This window comes from Peromyscus californicus, unplaced genomic scaffold (genome assembly GCF_007827085.1).
Source record: "Peromyscus californicus insignis strain IS unplaced genomic scaffold, ASM782708v3 Scaffold_24__1_contigs__length_46423439, whole genome shotgun sequence".
In the NCBI taxonomy this organism is placed as follows: Eukaryota; Metazoa; Chordata; class Mammalia; order Rodentia; family Cricetidae; genus Peromyscus; species Peromyscus californicus.
The window spans coordinates 14483828-14500923 of NW_026294535.1; the positions used below are offsets into that span (position 1 = coordinate 14483828).

The 17096-nt window shown below is 47.1% G+C and overlaps 1 protein-coding gene across 1 annotated transcript in view; it reads left to right on the forward strand.

Moving 5' to 3' along the window:
* The first annotated feature begins 11551 nt into the window (after nt 1–11551).
* The window catches only part of Eea1 (early endosome antigen 1), a 117099-nt gene continuing 111554 nt past the window's right edge, over nt 11552–17096 (forward strand). The window contains exon 1 of the mRNA XM_052753183.1: nt 11552–12192. Within this exon, the coding sequence (XP_052609143.1) occupies nt 11839–12192 (354 nt within the window). The 5' untranslated portion in view covers nt 11552–11838. The remainder of the gene's footprint in view (nt 12193–17096) is intronic.

The following is a 17096-nucleotide window of genomic DNA, read 5'->3' on the forward strand; positions in this document are numbered from 1 at the left end:
GTGAGTCTGTTGTTTTAATTCAGAAATGGAAACTTTTAATACCTCTAGGTCCTGATCAACATGTCTACTTAGGTCCTTAAAGTTTTAATTTCCCATGATAAAGGCTAGTGTGCTTATAGCGGTTAAGCCAGCTTTGCTTGCTCCAAACAAGAGTGGAATGAGGACTGGTGAGCTCTTTTTTTTTTTCTTTATACTCCAGGGGCCATATTAAAATATATTTCCCCTTCTTCCCTATTCTATACCTGTACCCAGGGCAGAATGTGTACAGAGATACATAAGGAGGGTCTCTTAGTTTGGAAGCACCAGAAAAGGCTGATTCAGTCAAACTGTTAGTACATGCCCACCAACTAGTCTCAGGGGCTCGGTAACATGGCTGTTTTCCAGATGAATTAACCTGGAAGGCAGAATAGCAGGCATCACAGCCAGGGTAAGTGCAAGGCTAAAGGTTTTGGATATTAGTTCTATTCCCTTGAAAGTCCCCTCATGATTGAGCTGTCCCCAGTCACAATGGGTTTTGTAAGTCAATGGGCTCATGGTCTGGTTCGTTCTTATCACTATGTAGTATGGGGGTCAGGGGTTTAAGTACAACCAGAAATCCTTGCTCATTTCTGGCTGGAAATGATTAACAAGTGCTGGATCTTTCCAAGAGTGGGAAATAGGGGTGGGGATTTCCCAGCTCCCTGGACAGCAGGAGGTGAGACTCTGGCCCTGGATTTGAACTCTCCATCCCTTCTTTTTGCATCCTCTATTTCCTCTTGGTGGTACCATGGAATCTCAGGCAGCACTGGATCAAGGTCTGTCACCAGAGTATCAGGTCACTTTTGGGGCAGCCAGGTCAGCAGCTCAGTTACCTCTTGCCTCGGGGGAGTAATCTTTTTGATGTCCTCAGAAGTGGAGGATGGCAACTTTTAGGGGAAGCCAAATAGCCTCTCGGAGGGCCAAGATTTCCTCTTTGTTTTTAGCGTCCTTTCTCCTAGCAGTGAGGAGCCGCCTTTCCCTATAGGTCATACCATGCATATGTGCAATAGCAAAAGCATAGAGACTGTGAACATAGAGATGGACTTTCCTTTTCCTCATCTGAAGGCCTCGGTTAAAATGATCAGTTCTGCTTTCTAGGCTGAGGTACCTGTCCCTAAGGCTTGGGTCCAAATCGTTGCAGTTGAAGTCACTCCTGCAGCCCCTGAATACCAGGCTCCATCTTTAGTGAAACTGCCCCCATCCGTGCAGAGTACTACTCATCAGGATCCTTCAGGAGGGTGTCCACTAGGTATGGATGGATGCCCTAGACCACCGTGGTTACCTCAAGACAGTCATGGACGAGCACCTGCAGGTCGTCCTCAGGCAAGAGGGTGGCAGGATGGAGGTGGCTTTCTCAAACTGGACTTGAGGGTGGTACAAGAGCAGGGCCTGTTACTGAGTCACACGGGCAAGACAGCTAGCAGTCTGGTGTTCCTGGGAGAAGGGCCTCAACTGTGTGAGGTGCTGTGAGTCTAGGATTCTGATCAGAGCTGACTTGTTGGCTTCTTTCACAAGACTAGCAGTAAGTAGGCACTGCAGCTCTTAGGTAAGTGGGCCATCCTGAGGCCACAGGGTCCAATCATTTGGACAGCTACGCCACAGGGAGTTTCCATGTCCTGAAGCTTGGGTTAAAATTCCTTTTGCGGTACCTTTAGTTTTGTGGACAGATAAAAAGGTTTTGAGACATCTGGAAGGGCTAGGGCTGGAGCCAAAGACAGTGCTGTTTTTAAAGTGTTAAATGCTTTTTTGTTCAATCTCAGTCCCAATTAGGGGCTTGGTGTCCCCCCACCCCACCCCCGCACACACACACTTTGTGCTGGTGTATAGAGGCTTTGCTATTTCTGCAAACCCTCGTATTCAGAGGTGGCACACCTAACCACAGCTAAGAACTCTCGAACCTGTCTCTTGGTCTTTTGGAGTTGGGATCTGAAGGATGGCAGCAACCCTACTCAGAGACAGGATCCTTTTGCCTCCCCTCAGCTGGTAGCCAAGATAGGCAGCTTCTGAAGCAGGAAGTTGGGCTTTCTTAGCTGGCACCCTGTAGCCTAAGGTCAGTCACCCTTGCAGTGGTCCCCCAGTGGCCTCTTTACAATCTATTGCAGTTTCAGAGGCTAAGAAGAGCTCACGTACATACCGTAAAAGTACGATCTCGGAAAACTTCTGATAGAAGGACAAGAGCTCAGTACTTAGTGACTCATCAAACAGGGTTGGAGAGTTTTGAAATCTTTGGGGCAACTGGTTCCAGATGAGTTCCCCACCATAACCTCTCACTGGGTCTGGCCATTCCAAAGCAAAGTTGGGTTGACTCACGTCTCATTTTCCAGGTCCAAGACAGTGTGAATCTGTTTTTTTCTGGAGGAATCAGCCATGCGAGTGTATGGGTTTGGGACTGTATGGGTGGATGGTATCGACACTCTTACTCACTTCTTTCAGATCTTGGACTGGTATATAATCAGAGGTCCCAGGTTAAGCCACAGGCAGGAGAGGTGTATTCCAGGGTGAACGATGGCACCAGGATGCCTGTCTCTCTAAGCTGGGTAAAATGGGCATTTTCCCCCTTTGTTCCTAGAGTCACTGGGTATCTGGATGGGGGTAGCTGAACTAGTGAACAATTATGGGAACCTGGTGTTGGGCCAGTCCCAGGGGTGGGGATGGGGGTGGGTTTTTGCCCAAGCCCTGGGAATCTTCGTTGCAAATCTGAGAGGGAGTGTGACTGTTTGGGGGTAGGCCTTTCAGTTAGAAGATACTTTTCTGACTAACGGCAAGACACCAAAATTTTGCTGGGTATTTATAAGTCTCTGTCTCATCATCAGAAGTGACCGCGGCTTTCAGTTTTTGCAAGCGGAGGTTGAGTCCATCAGGCATGACCAAGAATAAGTGTGTTACCTTCCCCTTTCCTAGTGTTATGGGTCTGGGGTTGTTCAGAGAATCACCAGTTCGGCCACGAGCAAATTTAACAAAGAAGAGGCTTTATTCAGATATTGGGCTAGGACTATGCCTGAGATTCGGGATTCTCATGATGTAACCCCAAGTCACATTAGTCAGGAGTTTATAAATGCAAAACCCACAAGGTGCATTCTGGTCACCTGTCAGCACATACCTGGCCTATGTGCAAGCATCCTGTGTGTGTAAGCTGGAGCTCAATTTAGCAAACTTTGGTTATCTTGAACAAGAAAAGCTGGTTTACAGAAGTGTAATACGTGGTAAGCATTGTGACCTGTTATCTTGCAAGAACAATAGTTTCTGTTCAATTGTACAAGACCAGCAATTACAGGAATAGCCCTTAACATTCTGGGAAGTTATTTGTTTTTGAGCAAGCTGGCTGAGTACAGCTTCTACAGGCTAGAGGCTTACAGGCTGGAGGTATTTTTATTTTTCAAATACCTTAAGCACAGTAATTTTTTTTAAAACATAAGCAATCACATTTCCCCTTTGAGTTGTATCCTGAGTCAAACTCTTGACCCTGTGGTGGGTACTTGTTCATATTGGGATCAAATGTTCCACCAGTACAACAGAGCAGAAGGGCTATGGGTCCTGTGATGGTTGACAGTAATGTTGTTAGCCAGGAGGACCCTGAAAGTGAGAAGGGGAACCATTTGTTTTTCCGTTTCAGGCCCTTTCTCTTTCTGCAACGTTTTCAGAGTGTAGTCAAATTATCTCTAATGACTCCTGGTTTGCATAGAAACATTTTTTTTTCTAAAACCATACAATAACCTCCTTGATCTGCACAAAGTAGGTCAAGTGCCCTGCCATGATGTAAAACCACTTCAGCTAATGTTTCCACTTGTTCTTCCAACTTGTTAATAGATTTTCTAATATTGAATGGCTCTGGTTAGTTTGAAGTCTTAGGTTTTGAGTTAATATCTGCCATCGCTGTACCCGATGGCAGATATTAATTCCTGAGCTTATTAGGGGAGGTATTGGGGGTGCTGCATGTATCTTTCTGAATAGGGAGGCTGGAAGAGTTTGTGAATACAAGTGCTGTCTTCCTCCTGGACCATCATAAACACACATCCAGGGAAACATAGATACCAGGATGCAAAATTTCAGGCTTTATGCATATGCCAGATAGATAAGCAAGGAGACAACCAGTTAGCAATGCAAGCCCAACAACTTCTGCTGGGCAGTAAAGGATGAAACTGTCACCTCAGAGTGGTTCCTGGGAGGTTTGAAACCGTGATGGTGGATCTGCATTTACTTTTAAAAGGGGAACTAGACTTATCATAGCTCTTTGAGTAAAAGCAGGTCCCTTCACTGTGGATCCAATCTAGGTCAAGGGATTTGATAGTTGAGTGAACTATCCCCATGGGCAATTTTCCCAGGCCGAGGGAATGATGGAAGCTGGGTCCTGATATACACATAAAAGGTAAGTCCTACATAGGTCGTGGTTCTTTTTTTTTGGGGGGGGGGCAATGCAGAACCAGCAGCCAAGTGTAATATTTGGGTTAGCAGTGTTTAGGAGTTGGTATACCGATGCTGTCATCGTCATTAGGGATTCTGGGGAGGTCAGAAGAGGAGGGTTAGTGAGAAAAGGGAGAGGCGGTGCCTTGGTGGGAAGTTCCCTGAACTGGTGAGTTCTGCTGATGGGGGCTGGAACAGGAAACACGGCAGCCATGGTGGAAGCAGGTCTGGGGCAGAAGAGTGCTGGTGAGAGGAATTGTGGGTAAGAGGGGCTGGGGAGGAAAGGGGTAGGATCAAAGAAAGGCATACACTTAACCAGGTTCTAAAGCTCAGTATTTTGGATCCTTCCAGAGGCCTATTCCCATCTCTATCAGAAACACCAATGACCCATTTCCCATCTGTTGTCTTAGGGGTCAAGAACTTCATCGGTAACTCTATTACATCCATCAACCAAGGGAGGGTGGACTTTCTCCCCGCCAAGTGAGGGGGCAGGTACTACGGTACTTACAGCCCCAGTGTGGACACCCCTTGAAATTAGGGTCCTTGTAATCTGGGTGAGTTTGTTCATACATGAAATCGACACATAAAAGGTAAGTTTCAGTACTTTAAGTTTTGGGGTCGGATATACATTTCTGAGGACAAGCGTCCCTGATATTAGAAGTGAGGTGTATAATTTCCACACAGCCTGCTACAGGACAGAAGGTACAATTATAGTCTTGTGGTTTCCTACAGCATTTAGATGAAACTGCCATGCTATATGGGTCAGCTTTGTTGGTATAGGGACTGAGGATGGTTATTCGGATCCCAGGAAAAAATAGGAAATATAGTCAGATAAAACAACATCATTAGGTTAAAACCCATGTCAGTCTTATCCTTAGTGGATCCTAACAGGTCTTGGTGATGGTCCATTTCTCTGGAGCTGTGTCATCATTTCCTGTGACATGCTTGACCTGGGAGTGATGTATCCAGGTATGGATGCCATCTACCTTGACAGCAATGAGGGTAGTCAGGATGATGAGATGTGGTTCCTTGCAGCTGGATCCCAATGTCTCAGCTCGATGTCTCTGGATCTGCATCTTATTTCCTGGCAGAAAGGGGTGTGGATGAGGCAGTGGAGTCTGGAAAGCAGCCTTTATTGGAGGGAGCCATGGCCTCCAGCTTCTGCTGCAGAGCCTGCATGAACTGAAGTAGTTGATGGTTTACTAATTTCAGTGGCTAGTTCTAACCCTTTTAGAGGGAGAATGGGAGGAGGTCTCTCAAAAAGAATTTCAAATGAAGTGAAACCTTTTACATACAGAGTACACTGAGCTCATCTTTCTCCAGACTCCAAGGTTAATTCAGTCAAGGTTTCCTTGAGGGTCTGATTTATCCTCTCTTTACCTGTCCTGGATTTTGGGGACGATAGCTACAATGCAATTTCCAATTGATCCTCAGAATGGCAGAAAGGCTCTCAGTAATTCTAGATATAAGGGTTGGTCCATGTCTGACTACTGCTACGGACAGTAGCAGTCCAAACCTAGGTATTATGTCTTCAAAGTTTCCTGTCTGTGATCTCAGCAGTCTCTTAGTGGGAAACCTCCCACCCATCCAGGAAATGCATCCACAAAGACAAATGAATACCTGTATCCACACTGTCCTGTCTTCATCTCTGTACATTTCAGCATCTACCTGGTCCTGAGCCTCACTCCCTGACCCTTGGGGGGTGTTTGTCTGTCGACAGGTTTGACATCTGGAAACAATTTCCTGTATTGTCTGATCCATTTCCGTGAAAAAGAATCTTTTCCTTGTGAGTTCAGTTCACTGGGTTTCCCTAGGTGAGTCTCTTCATGGCACGGACATGCCAATAGTCTTACTATGTTTGTGGGAGCACTGTTCTCTCATCAGTTAGTTTGAGCCATGCTTTGGTGCTCAGTTTTTCAGCTGCCTTTAAGCCATCTTCCGAGTGTTAGGGACTGTCAGGTAACATGGGTTCTGGGATGGAAGGCAGGCATTTTACTGCTTATGGGGCAGGCTTCTTGGCTGCCTTACTGGCCATCCCGCTTCCAACGACCTCATCTCCTAGCTGATGTCTGGGACAGTGGATGATAGCCACAGATTGCAGCTAGTAAGTCCAGGATTTGAGTTTTGTGTTAAAGAGCTTTGCCCTCTGTTGTCAGAGGGCCCCTCTCCCTGTAGTTGGCTCCATGCTTATGTGTGGTGGCAAAGATGTATCTAATGCCAGTATGCACAGTTATCGTCTTTTCATTCTCCAATTTGAGAGCTTCATCGAGGGCAATTAGTTTAGCTCTTTGAGCCAAGGTCCCTGGGGGCAGGGCTTCCACCCAGAGGCCATGTTCTACAGTTACTACAGCTGTCCCAGTATACCTGGTGCCTTCCTGGATAAAACTGCTACTGTCTGAGAACATTACCAAGTCTGGTTGTACCCACCGGTTATCTGTCAGGTCTGGCCTCAATCCTCAGAATGTGGTGGTAATCTTGAGGCAGTCATGTTGGATGGTAGAGTCACTGGTCTCTGGTAACAAAGTGGCTGGACTTAGGGCAACTATTTGAAGAATCTTGACTCTCAGATGGTCTAAGAGCAAGGCTCGATAATGAGTTATACTGAAGTTAGTCATCCATATATCTGGCGTGGTCTTCAAGAGAGTTTCAACTGAGTGTGGGGCCATGATCAATAGATCTTGCCCCAGAGTCAATTCATCAGCTTCCTTTGTTAAGAGGGCTGTGGCCACTATAGCCTTTAAGCATGCTGGCCACCCAAGCTGCCACAGGATCCAGTTTTTTGAAAGGTAGGCAACAGGCCGCTGCCAGGGCAGAAGTCTTTGTGTTAGGACCCCCTGGGAAATGTGTTTCACCTCATCCACAAACAAGTGAAATGGCTTGGTAATGTCAGCTAAGGCTAATGCTAGAGCTGAGGCCAGGGCCTGCTCCAACTCCTGGAAAGTGTATTCCTTTGTTAGAGACCAGTTGAAGTCTTGTTCAGTGTGCTGGGTAGCTGGGTATAGGGGCTTGGCCAGCTCCAAAAACCTGGGTATCCAAAGCCTACAATAACCTGCAGCTCCAAGAAATTCTGGGAGCTGTCTTTTTGTCTTGGGGTTGGGATCTGGATAATCACCTGGATTCTCTGAACTTCCTCCAGGTATGTTGCTTTACAGGCGCAGAACTGAACTTTCTTGGCACAGACTCAATATCCCTGATGTTGTAGTGTCTCTACTAGTTGCTCTGTGACATGGAGACCATCTTCCTGTTTCAGCTGCCAGCAGGTCATCCACATACATTCTCAGCTGTGAATGCCTACAAATCTCTGTGGAGTGCCCATCAAATAAGGTTGGGGGGGGGGGTTGAAACCCTGAGGCAGTCTAGTTCAGGTTAATTGGCCACTGGTCTCTTTGTCACCCATTCAATACTGAGTACCAGCTGACTTGATCTGGCCAGGAGCATGCTGAAGAAAGCATCTTTTAGATCTAACACAGTATAAACCTGATTCTTGGGAAGGACTGGAACACAGGAGGGTATATGTGTACTGGCTGGTTTTGTGTCAACTTGACACAAGCTGGAGTCATCAGAAAGGAAGGAGCCTCAGTTGAGAAATGCCTCCATGAGACCCAGCTCAGCTAGTGATCAATGGGGGAGGGCCCTGCCCATGGTAGGTGATGCCATCCCTGGGCTGGTGGTCCTGGGTTCTAGAGGAGAGCAAGCTGAGCAAGCCAGTAAGCAGCCATGCCTCCAGAATCCTGTCATTTGAGTTCCTTCCTGACTTCTTTGGTGATGAATAGCAATGTGGAAGTGTAAGAAAATAAACCCTTTCCTCCATGACTTGCTTTTCGGTCATGGTGTTTTGTTGGAGCAATAGAAATGCTAAGACAATGTGGGTTTGGAACGTTAGAGCGGCAAGGGACTAATATGCCAGCTTCAAGTAGCCTATCAATTCGAACTTTAATTCCCTGTTTTGCTACCAATGTCATGGTGTTTACCTTGAAAGTAGTGTTTTTCAGTTCCACTATTACTGGGGAGACTAGTGGGCTCCAAGTCCTGGGGTGGGTTTGTCTGTGCCCAACAAAAGGAAATGTCTGTTGTAGATCTTGTAAAAGACTTAAATTTCTTCTCCAAAGGAGGACTGTTTAATAGAATATATTCCCCTAATGGGACAGTCAGTAAAATTTTGTCCATAATTTTAGGGCTTTTAAAATCCCATGTAATGTCATCCTTTCCAAAACATTTTTCTGCCCTTAGTCTGTGTAGTAGGTCATGCCTCAGCAGAAGGCATGGGCTTTAGGCATGAGTAGGAGAGAGTGGGTCACAGTACACTTAGTGGTAGATCTGTGACCAGGAGTAGATATGGGAACCAGTAGCTCCTTACATCACAGTCTGTTTCTTACTCCGTGGCCCTTATGTCTGATTTACAACCAAGTGGCCCCTTATCCACAATGGAATTGATGGGAACACCCCCTCTTCCCCTTTAGAGTAATCCTGGGCTGGGGTGGTGGCTGAGGTCAGACGCCATCAGTCTGTGTCTATCTGGAGCACTGACGCTCCTCTTGCTTTTTGGTTTGGGTATTCATCTTTCCAATGGCCAGTCCCTTTGGAGTGGACACGTTCATCGTGGATGTTTGTCTCTCCTGTGGCCAGTCACTTTACAGTGGGCACACTCATCTTTGTACAAGAGGGTCCTTTTCTTGGTATCTGTGTCTCTTGGCTTCTTTCCTTCTTTTACAAATCCTGTACTCCGAGGTCTCTCTTCCTGGAAGGCTGCCACCATTATCTTAGCTAATTTCTTGGTCTGCCTATCCTCCCGGGTATTTCTATTGTACACACGGGAGGCAATTTCAACTTCAAATCCTCCTATGTTTCCAAATCTTTGTTTTCCAGAGTGTAAGTCTGATTAGTCCTGAAGGCATTCCAAAAAAAGCAGACAGGTCTCATTTGAACCTTGGATTACCAGACTTACCTTACTCAGACAAATTTGTAGGGCACTTAGCAACAGCCAGGAGATCTGTCAACAGTCTGGTGAAAGAGATTAAGAGACTCCCTACCTTGTACTGGGCTCCAATCTGGTTGCTTGGAAGGAAAAACTTTCTCAACCAGTGGCAGGCCTGTCTTGGACTCCTGTCTTCCCCCAAGACTAGCTTCTGGGCTTCCCATCAAGTTCTCTCCCTCTTTGGTGGTAAAGAGGGTCTGAAGTAGCTGCTGACAGTCAGCCCAAATTGGTTGGTGTGCATGAAACACCATTTCTAGCGGAGAAATTAAACTCTGTAGAGATGGCCCAGTGGTTAAGAGCACTGATTGCTCTTCCAGAGGACCCAGGTTCAATTCCCAGCACCCACATGGCAACTCACAACTGTCTGTTACTCCAGATCCAGGGGACTCAACACCCATGGCAAAATACCAAAGCACATAAAATTAAAAAGATAAAATAAATTCTGAAGCTTCTTTGAGAAAGAGGGGTTCTGGAATCCCCAATTATACAAATCAGTAATAGAGAATGGAACATAAATCATCACAAATTAAGGGTTTTTTTTTTTCCCACCTTTCCTATCCTGGGAGCACCCATACTAAGGGCCTCCCTCAAGGAGAGAATGGCCAGAGATGAGGCCCCTGAGGAGGCTCATGAGGCGGGTAGGCAGGGAAGGTGTCCTGAAGCTGGTAGCTTGAGGGAGGCCTGGTGTGCCCTTAATAGAGGAGCAGGTGGGGATGAGGCCCCTGCCCCCTGAAAGGGAGTCAGGAGAGGACTGGGGGTCAGAGTCAGGATGAACAGGTGGTTGGGGTTGGTAAGAGGATCAGCCCCAGGTGTGGGCTGGGCTTAGGAGTGCCTCCATGGATCTTCACCAGGCTGGTGCCCCAGGTGTATAGGGTGGCAGTACAACTTCTATTGTGGGGGCTGCTAGGACCAGAGGCCGAGACTCGGCCTGCCCCTTAGTTTCATTTTCTTCCTCTGAAACAAAAATGGCGGTGCAAAAGGAAGGACCAGGTGTAGGGCAGCTGGTCCAGGTGCCTGGTTAATTAAAGACCACGTGTTACACTTGGTGCATAAGAGAAAGGTTTAAGGATGCTTCGGCTGGCCAGCCCATCTGAAATAAAGACCAATCAAGGGAACAAAACGTAGTTATTTTTTCCTGTATAGGCCGGTTCTCCAGACTCCTGGGATTGTCTCTGGAAATCCTTAAAAAAATGAGACTTCATCAGGTTCAGGGGGGTTGTTTGGGTAGAAGAATTTTGACCCATCGTTTCACTTTTCTCAAGAACGATAAACAACTCAACAAACAATCTACACAACACATAAAAGACCAAGTAGCCACCCAGAATCCTGACCAAACAGAGGGGCCAGTAGTGTCCTGGTGGTCCCACTGACTCAGAATTTGACACTGTATTCGGCTTTTCCACAAGTCCTCAGAATTCTGAGCTACAGCCAGAGGTGTTCAAATGCCTCTTTTTGCACAATCTGGGCACTGGGAACCTGCCCCAGATCCCCGAAACCTGGGCCTATCTCAGCTCCCAGGTCACCAGGCACCGTCAGGATCCCAAGGTTCCCTTGTGCAGTCTAGGAATTGAGAGCCTGTCAAGGGGCCTCCTGAGCACTGGATTTAAAACAGAGCAACCTTGAACGTATATTACAGGGAGGTTTTAGAGACAACACACACACAAAAAAACCCAGCATCCCAGTTGGCATTTGCAGGGGGGATGCAAGCAAGCAGTTTAACAGAAGCCAAGAACACGCAGTTAACTGCGGGCATTTGGACCACAAGTTTCTACAACAGGGTTGGGTGCTTTTCCCACGGGAGGGAGTAGAAAACGGGGCGGGGTGGGGAGGGTCAGGTTCAGTTTAAACCCAAGATGGCTCCAGGTGAAGTAAGATGAAGACACCTTTGCCCTCTCCCCAAAGGACAAACCCAGACTCTCTAGCTCATTCCAAACCCGACCGCCTCCCATGCTTTACGGTGGGCCTGGCTGCAATCCGAGGCAGGAAGGAAGCGGGTAACCTGGGACTGGAAAAGCAGAGGGAAGCCTATCGCAGCTAAGCAGGCCTCGGTTTCTCCGGCCCACGTTGGCCTGGTCGAAATCAGCCTTTCCAGCCAGGATCAGGATCAGGATCAGGATCCGGCTCCGGGTCAGCACAGCGTCTAGAGCGCCAGCAAAGTTCCATCCCAGGCCGGCGCTCGCCCGAAGGCTGCTCGGGGGCCGGTTTCTCCACCCCCCGGGAAGAGACACCTCCCGGCGGGACCCCGGGGTCGCCACCCAGCCTCTCCGCTTGGATGCAGCCCTCTTAAACGCCCCGAGCGCGGTCCAGCGACCCGGCGTCCACGCGCTCGCCGGAAGAAGCCCAGGGACCCGCTTCCTGTCAACCTGTCTGTCACGCTAGTCCCGCTTCCGATTGGTCGGAGCTTCGGGGCCGGCCCTCCCCCCCCGGCCCCGCCCTCCCCGCGGATGGACAGGCCGAGGGGGCGGGGCGGCGGTGACTCCGCCCCCCTCGGCCAGGGGCGGGGCCCGCCCAGCTGTCAGTTACCGGGGGCGGCCCGGCAGGCGGGCGAGCGCTCCTCCTCCGCTGGCTCGTGCTCGCACCGTCTCGCCCGCCCGTGGAGAAAGTCCGGGCCGCCGCAGCCGCGTCCCCCGCCGCCTCGCCCCCGCCCTCGTCCCGGCTCGGCTGCCCGCCGGCCCTCCGGTCGTGAGTTACCCCGCCTAGGGGCGCCGAGAGTCCCCGCGGCGGCGGCGGCGGCGGCGGCGGCGGCGGCGGCAGCGGCGGCGGCTGGCCACACCATGTTCAGGAGGATCTTGCAGAGGGTGAGTGTGAGCGCGTCCTTCCGGCAGCACGTGAGCGCGAGCGTGCCAGCCACCGACCCCGGGGCAGCCGAGGCGAGCCGTGGGGCTCCCGGGCTCCACTAGGCCTGGGAGTGGAGGGCTCCGAGGCCTGCTTGTCCTGCCGGAGCCCGGGCCGCGGGTGGGGCGGGGCGCAGGCTGCAGCCCGGAGGCCCCGGGGCCGGCTCCCCGCGCCCGGCTGTCAACCGCGGGCTTTGGAGGGTGTGGTGCCCGCGCGTCCCTCCTCCCCACTCCCCGCTCCCCGCCTGGGGGTGCGCGGCTGCGGGGCCCTTCCCTGCCCTGGCGTGCCTCCACCTCCCCACGACACTCACTGACACTCACCTGCCTCAAGCCGCTTTTGCCTCCTTACACCTCTACACCGCCCCGGGAGGAGGGTCATGGGGGACCCGGCCTAGCGCGGCCCGACTCCTGGGACTGAAGCCGCTGAACTGGCAAAGTCAGCGGAGAAGGAAGATATTACTCACTGTTGGAAACTTTGAAAGAATTACAAGTGCATTTTCCTCTCCAAGCCCCAGAAAAAAAAAAAAAAAAAAGAAAAAAACCACAAAAACCCTTATTTCAGTTTTCCAAGAATAAATGGATCGAACGGCAAATGCGCACTCCAGTTTAGTTTCTCCCAGGGCGATCTCAATTTAAAATCTGGAAATCTTGAGGGTTAAAATAAAAGGTGAAGAGCATTGGAAAGCTGTAGGTGTTTTGTTTAGGTACCAGTTCCTAGAATAACATAATTAAAATCTCTTACTAATAAGAGTTGCCTACTCAAGTTGTTGTTTTGGAGAGCTTCTTCCATCGGCTCCCTTCTGAGACTGGTAAATGTGAAGAGATGCTACCCAGAAGGTAGGAGAAGAAGTTCAAAGGACAAGAACTTAGTGAATTTGTAGTATTTAGTCAAGGAATGTGCCAAGGAGCGTTGAGTCACCCGGTATACAGGAAGGGAAGGATTCCTGCTTAGACAGCTTCTGTGAAAGGCTCAAGTCGTCTGACGCTTGGTCCTGTATCAAAGCAGAAATGTTAACTCCCGTCTCTGACCCTCTGCGTTGACATTTGATTTTCTTTTTTTTTTTTTTTCTGCAGCTGTTTTGTCAGTTTTTTTTTTTTTAAATTTTTACAAAGCAGTGATTTGGCAGCAAGCAAGGGCATGCCCTCTTACTTCCCATCAGTTGCTGTGTTCCACAGTAAAGGCTTCTGTGCATGATTGATTCCTTGGTTTACTTAAGGGACGTCGTCTATCAGTCCTGGAGGCGCTGATTCCCTCGTGCCTCGGATTGTATTTTTGACATAGTTGCACAAGAGAAAAGGAGTCTTCCTGGGGTTGTTTTAAAGTTTCTAGACAATGTTTTCTGATTTGGGAGTTGTTTCTGGTAGCTACAGTCTGGCTTTAAAAAAAAAACAACGCGGGATGTTTTGCGGCACTCTTGATGCTGTGGAGTACTGGGATTGGGTGAAGGTCATTTTTAGTGTTGTTGTGTGTCTGTCTGTTCAAGAAGTTTCTGTCAAAACTAAAAAAAAAATAGTATTCACTGTGGTTATTGCTGAGATGTTACTGTATCGTCGTATTTGACAACTGGGCTTCCCAACCTTGGAAGGAGAGATTCTTGTAAGTCAATCACTCTTTGTTGTAGGGGGGTGCATTTGTTGGTGGCTAACAAATTGTGTAAATTGTTGGTGGCTTCTATTGTGTAAATGATAGCCATTCCTTCCAGTATTGTACCTGCTTTGGGGCAACCAGATATAGCTCCAGACTTTAGCAAATGTCCTCTAGGGGCTAAATTGCTCCTGGTTGAGATCCACTCTGCTAGATGTATATATTCTTCAAGAGAAAACTTTGAACTATTTCTCATGGCTTACTTTGTCTTCTCCAGTTTGTATGTGGAGCTTCAGTAGAATTCAGGCATTATGCTGGGTGCTAGGAAATGGAGTAATAAGCTGTGGCCTGCCTCCCTTTAGAACTCAGAACCTGGTTGGGGAGGTGCTCATCAAAAAGTAATTAGAGTGTATGAACCAGAAGAAGGAGGAGTGCTCTGGGAGCCACTTTGGAGGAGGGTGCTAGGCAGTAACGATGATAAGCTTCAGGAAGGAGGGCGTATTTATAGCTTGAGAGGGAAGGACATGTCAGGCTGAGGGAATAGCCTTTATAAAAGTCTGGAAGCATAAAAGGAGCAAGTGACCCTAGGGGGAGAAGAACAGTCTAAGAAGTGAGATGGTTTTCAGAATGGCCGGAAAACGAGGCTACTCTGGCGGGCAGAGAGACCAGGTTATATATGAGAGGACCTGTATCTCTTTGAAGGAGTTTAGGTTTGTCTTGTAGATGCGTCTGTTTTAATGCTTACCATTTAATTAGGGTATTTTGATGAATCTTGAAGCTTGTGATTTATATTACTAATTTAGATCCTAGAATGTGTGTTTTTATTAACTCTACAGGTGGTTTTTGCTAACAGGTATAACACGAAACTTTAAATGATGTAAATGTCAATCCTTGTATTTCCCTTACCCTGTCAACCTTTTGTCTCAGCACTGGTGTTAAGATATAAAACTAAAATTACGCTTCCTGATTTAGAGGTTTGTTTGAAACAGTTTCCATGCTTTGGGTTATATTTTACTTTTCTAACATCTGTTTTTAGATGATCTTTCATTTTGACTATTATAATTTTCTTCTGATTAGATTTAGATAACATTTTAAAGAAGAAGAAAAGGACATTGCATGTAAAATCAGTCACAACTCAGTCTTTGAACATTACCAGTAAGGCTTTGGGTACTTTGCAGAAATTTTATTCCCCCTCTCTCTACTTTTCCCTCTTATCTTTTATTAGCTTCCTAAAAGAGAGGGCTGGGAAAACAATAATGGTAAAAAGGCACTCCAATATGAATGTATTGAATATTTTGATTAATGATATTAGCCTAGTTACATTTCTATTGACGTGATAGAACACCATGAACAAGGAACTTACAAAAGAAGGTATTTGATTTGGGTCTTATGGTTTCAGAAGTTAGAGTTGATGATGGTGGAGCTAAGGCATGGTGGCAGAAACAGCTAAGAACTCAGTCTTGATGTACAATTTGGAGGCAGAGAGGAGACACTGGAAATAGCTTGAGTCTTCTGAAACCTCAAAGCCTGTGCCCAGTGACACACCTCCTCCAAAAAGGTCACACCTCCTAATCCTTCCCAGACAGTTCCATCAGCCAGGGACCAAGTATTCAAACCTATGAGTCTGTGGGGGCATATTCTTATTCAAACCATCACGGATACTTTGAGAAAGACTTGAACTTAAGGCTCTCAGTAGCTAGAAAGAAGGTCAGTGTTTACTACATTAGGCAGTTTGCAAACTCTGTGCCATTTCTTTATGAAAGAACATAGTATGATTTAGTAATAGATTATTAGATTTTCTTTTGCTGATAAATATAAAAAATTTCTAAGGAAAGAATGGATTTAATTCAGAATTGGAAGGGCTGCTTTGCTGGTCATTTGGTTTATTTCTTTGGTTTTATAAATCAGAACGTAGAAAGTGAATGAGATGCTATTATTTATCTATATCAGTGAAGTTAGTAGATTCCAAAGGCTACTAGAGACTAGACCCAAATTAAAAAAAAATACTTATTTTATTTGTACGTGTTCTACCTGTGCTGTGGAATAATCCTCTTGTACTGTAAAGATTTGTCACTCAAATTGGTTTAATAAAATGCTGATTGGCCTATAGCCAGGCAGGAAGTATAGTTGTGGTGACCAGACTAAGGATGATGGGAAGGAGGAGGGTGGAGTCAGGAGATGCCAGCCAGCCTCCAAACAAGCAGGATGTGTGAAAAATGAGGTAGCAAGTCATGAGCCAGCCACATGGCCAAGCATAAATAGAAATATTGGTTAGTTTAAGTGTAAGAGTTAGCTAGCAATAAGCCTGAGCTATCGACTGAGCATTTATAAGTAATATTAAGCCTCCGAGTCAATTATTTGGGAAGCAGCTGCCAGGTATTTGGGAACAGGTGGGTGAGAGAGAAACGTCTATTACATGCCTGCATGTATGTCTGTGCATGACTTCATACTTGGTGCCAGCGAAGCCAAGTGAAGGCGGTGGATCCCCTGGAACTAGAGTTAATAGCCAGTTATAAACTGCAATGTAGGTATAGCAACAGAACTCTGACCCTCTGCAAGATCAGCAAATGCTCTTGACTACCGAGCCATCTCTCCAGTTCCTGCAGCCAAATGTTATAATTTCACAGTTTGTCCCCTTCTCCTGGAAATTTGTGTCCTCTCCTTACTGCTCATTTGGTGTGGTTAGCACTGTGTAAGATGCAGGAGAAATGTGAGACCCAGTTTCTCTTTCAGGGACTGTCTGTGAAATGCTAAAGTAAATGATAGCATCACTAAAGGCTCTAAAGTAGTACAGAGGAAAGGTCACCTTGGAAAAGACTGTCATTAGAAGGGGTCTTGAAGAATGCTTGAGAGGAGGGGATGTTGTTTTATGGTGGGAAAGGAGTTACGATGTAAGCAAAGATTTAGAAACTGAAGATTCCTTCTCCTCTTGTTGACATTTCTCCCTTTTCACACAATAACAATAAGTAGCAGTCCTTACAGCACTTGCTTTGTGCTAGATCTCAAGACGGCAGTGAATGGGCATAGTCTTTGTAAGTTGCTTGAAACCAAGTGTCTTAGTGATAGAGGTGTGTTTAAAGCAAAAGGCACCGAGACAGAGTTGTAAAGTAATGTGAAACCCCACACTGAGGGTTGACTGTCTGGTTCAGCTCTGTCCAGGGAAAATGTGAGTCATTCGTAAGCCAAGATTGGTAGTAGTCATATAAGCTGAAAGCATTCTTTTAGGCTAGTATATTTAAAATATTTCCATGTGTGAGCCATATAAAATTATTACGATTTTGCA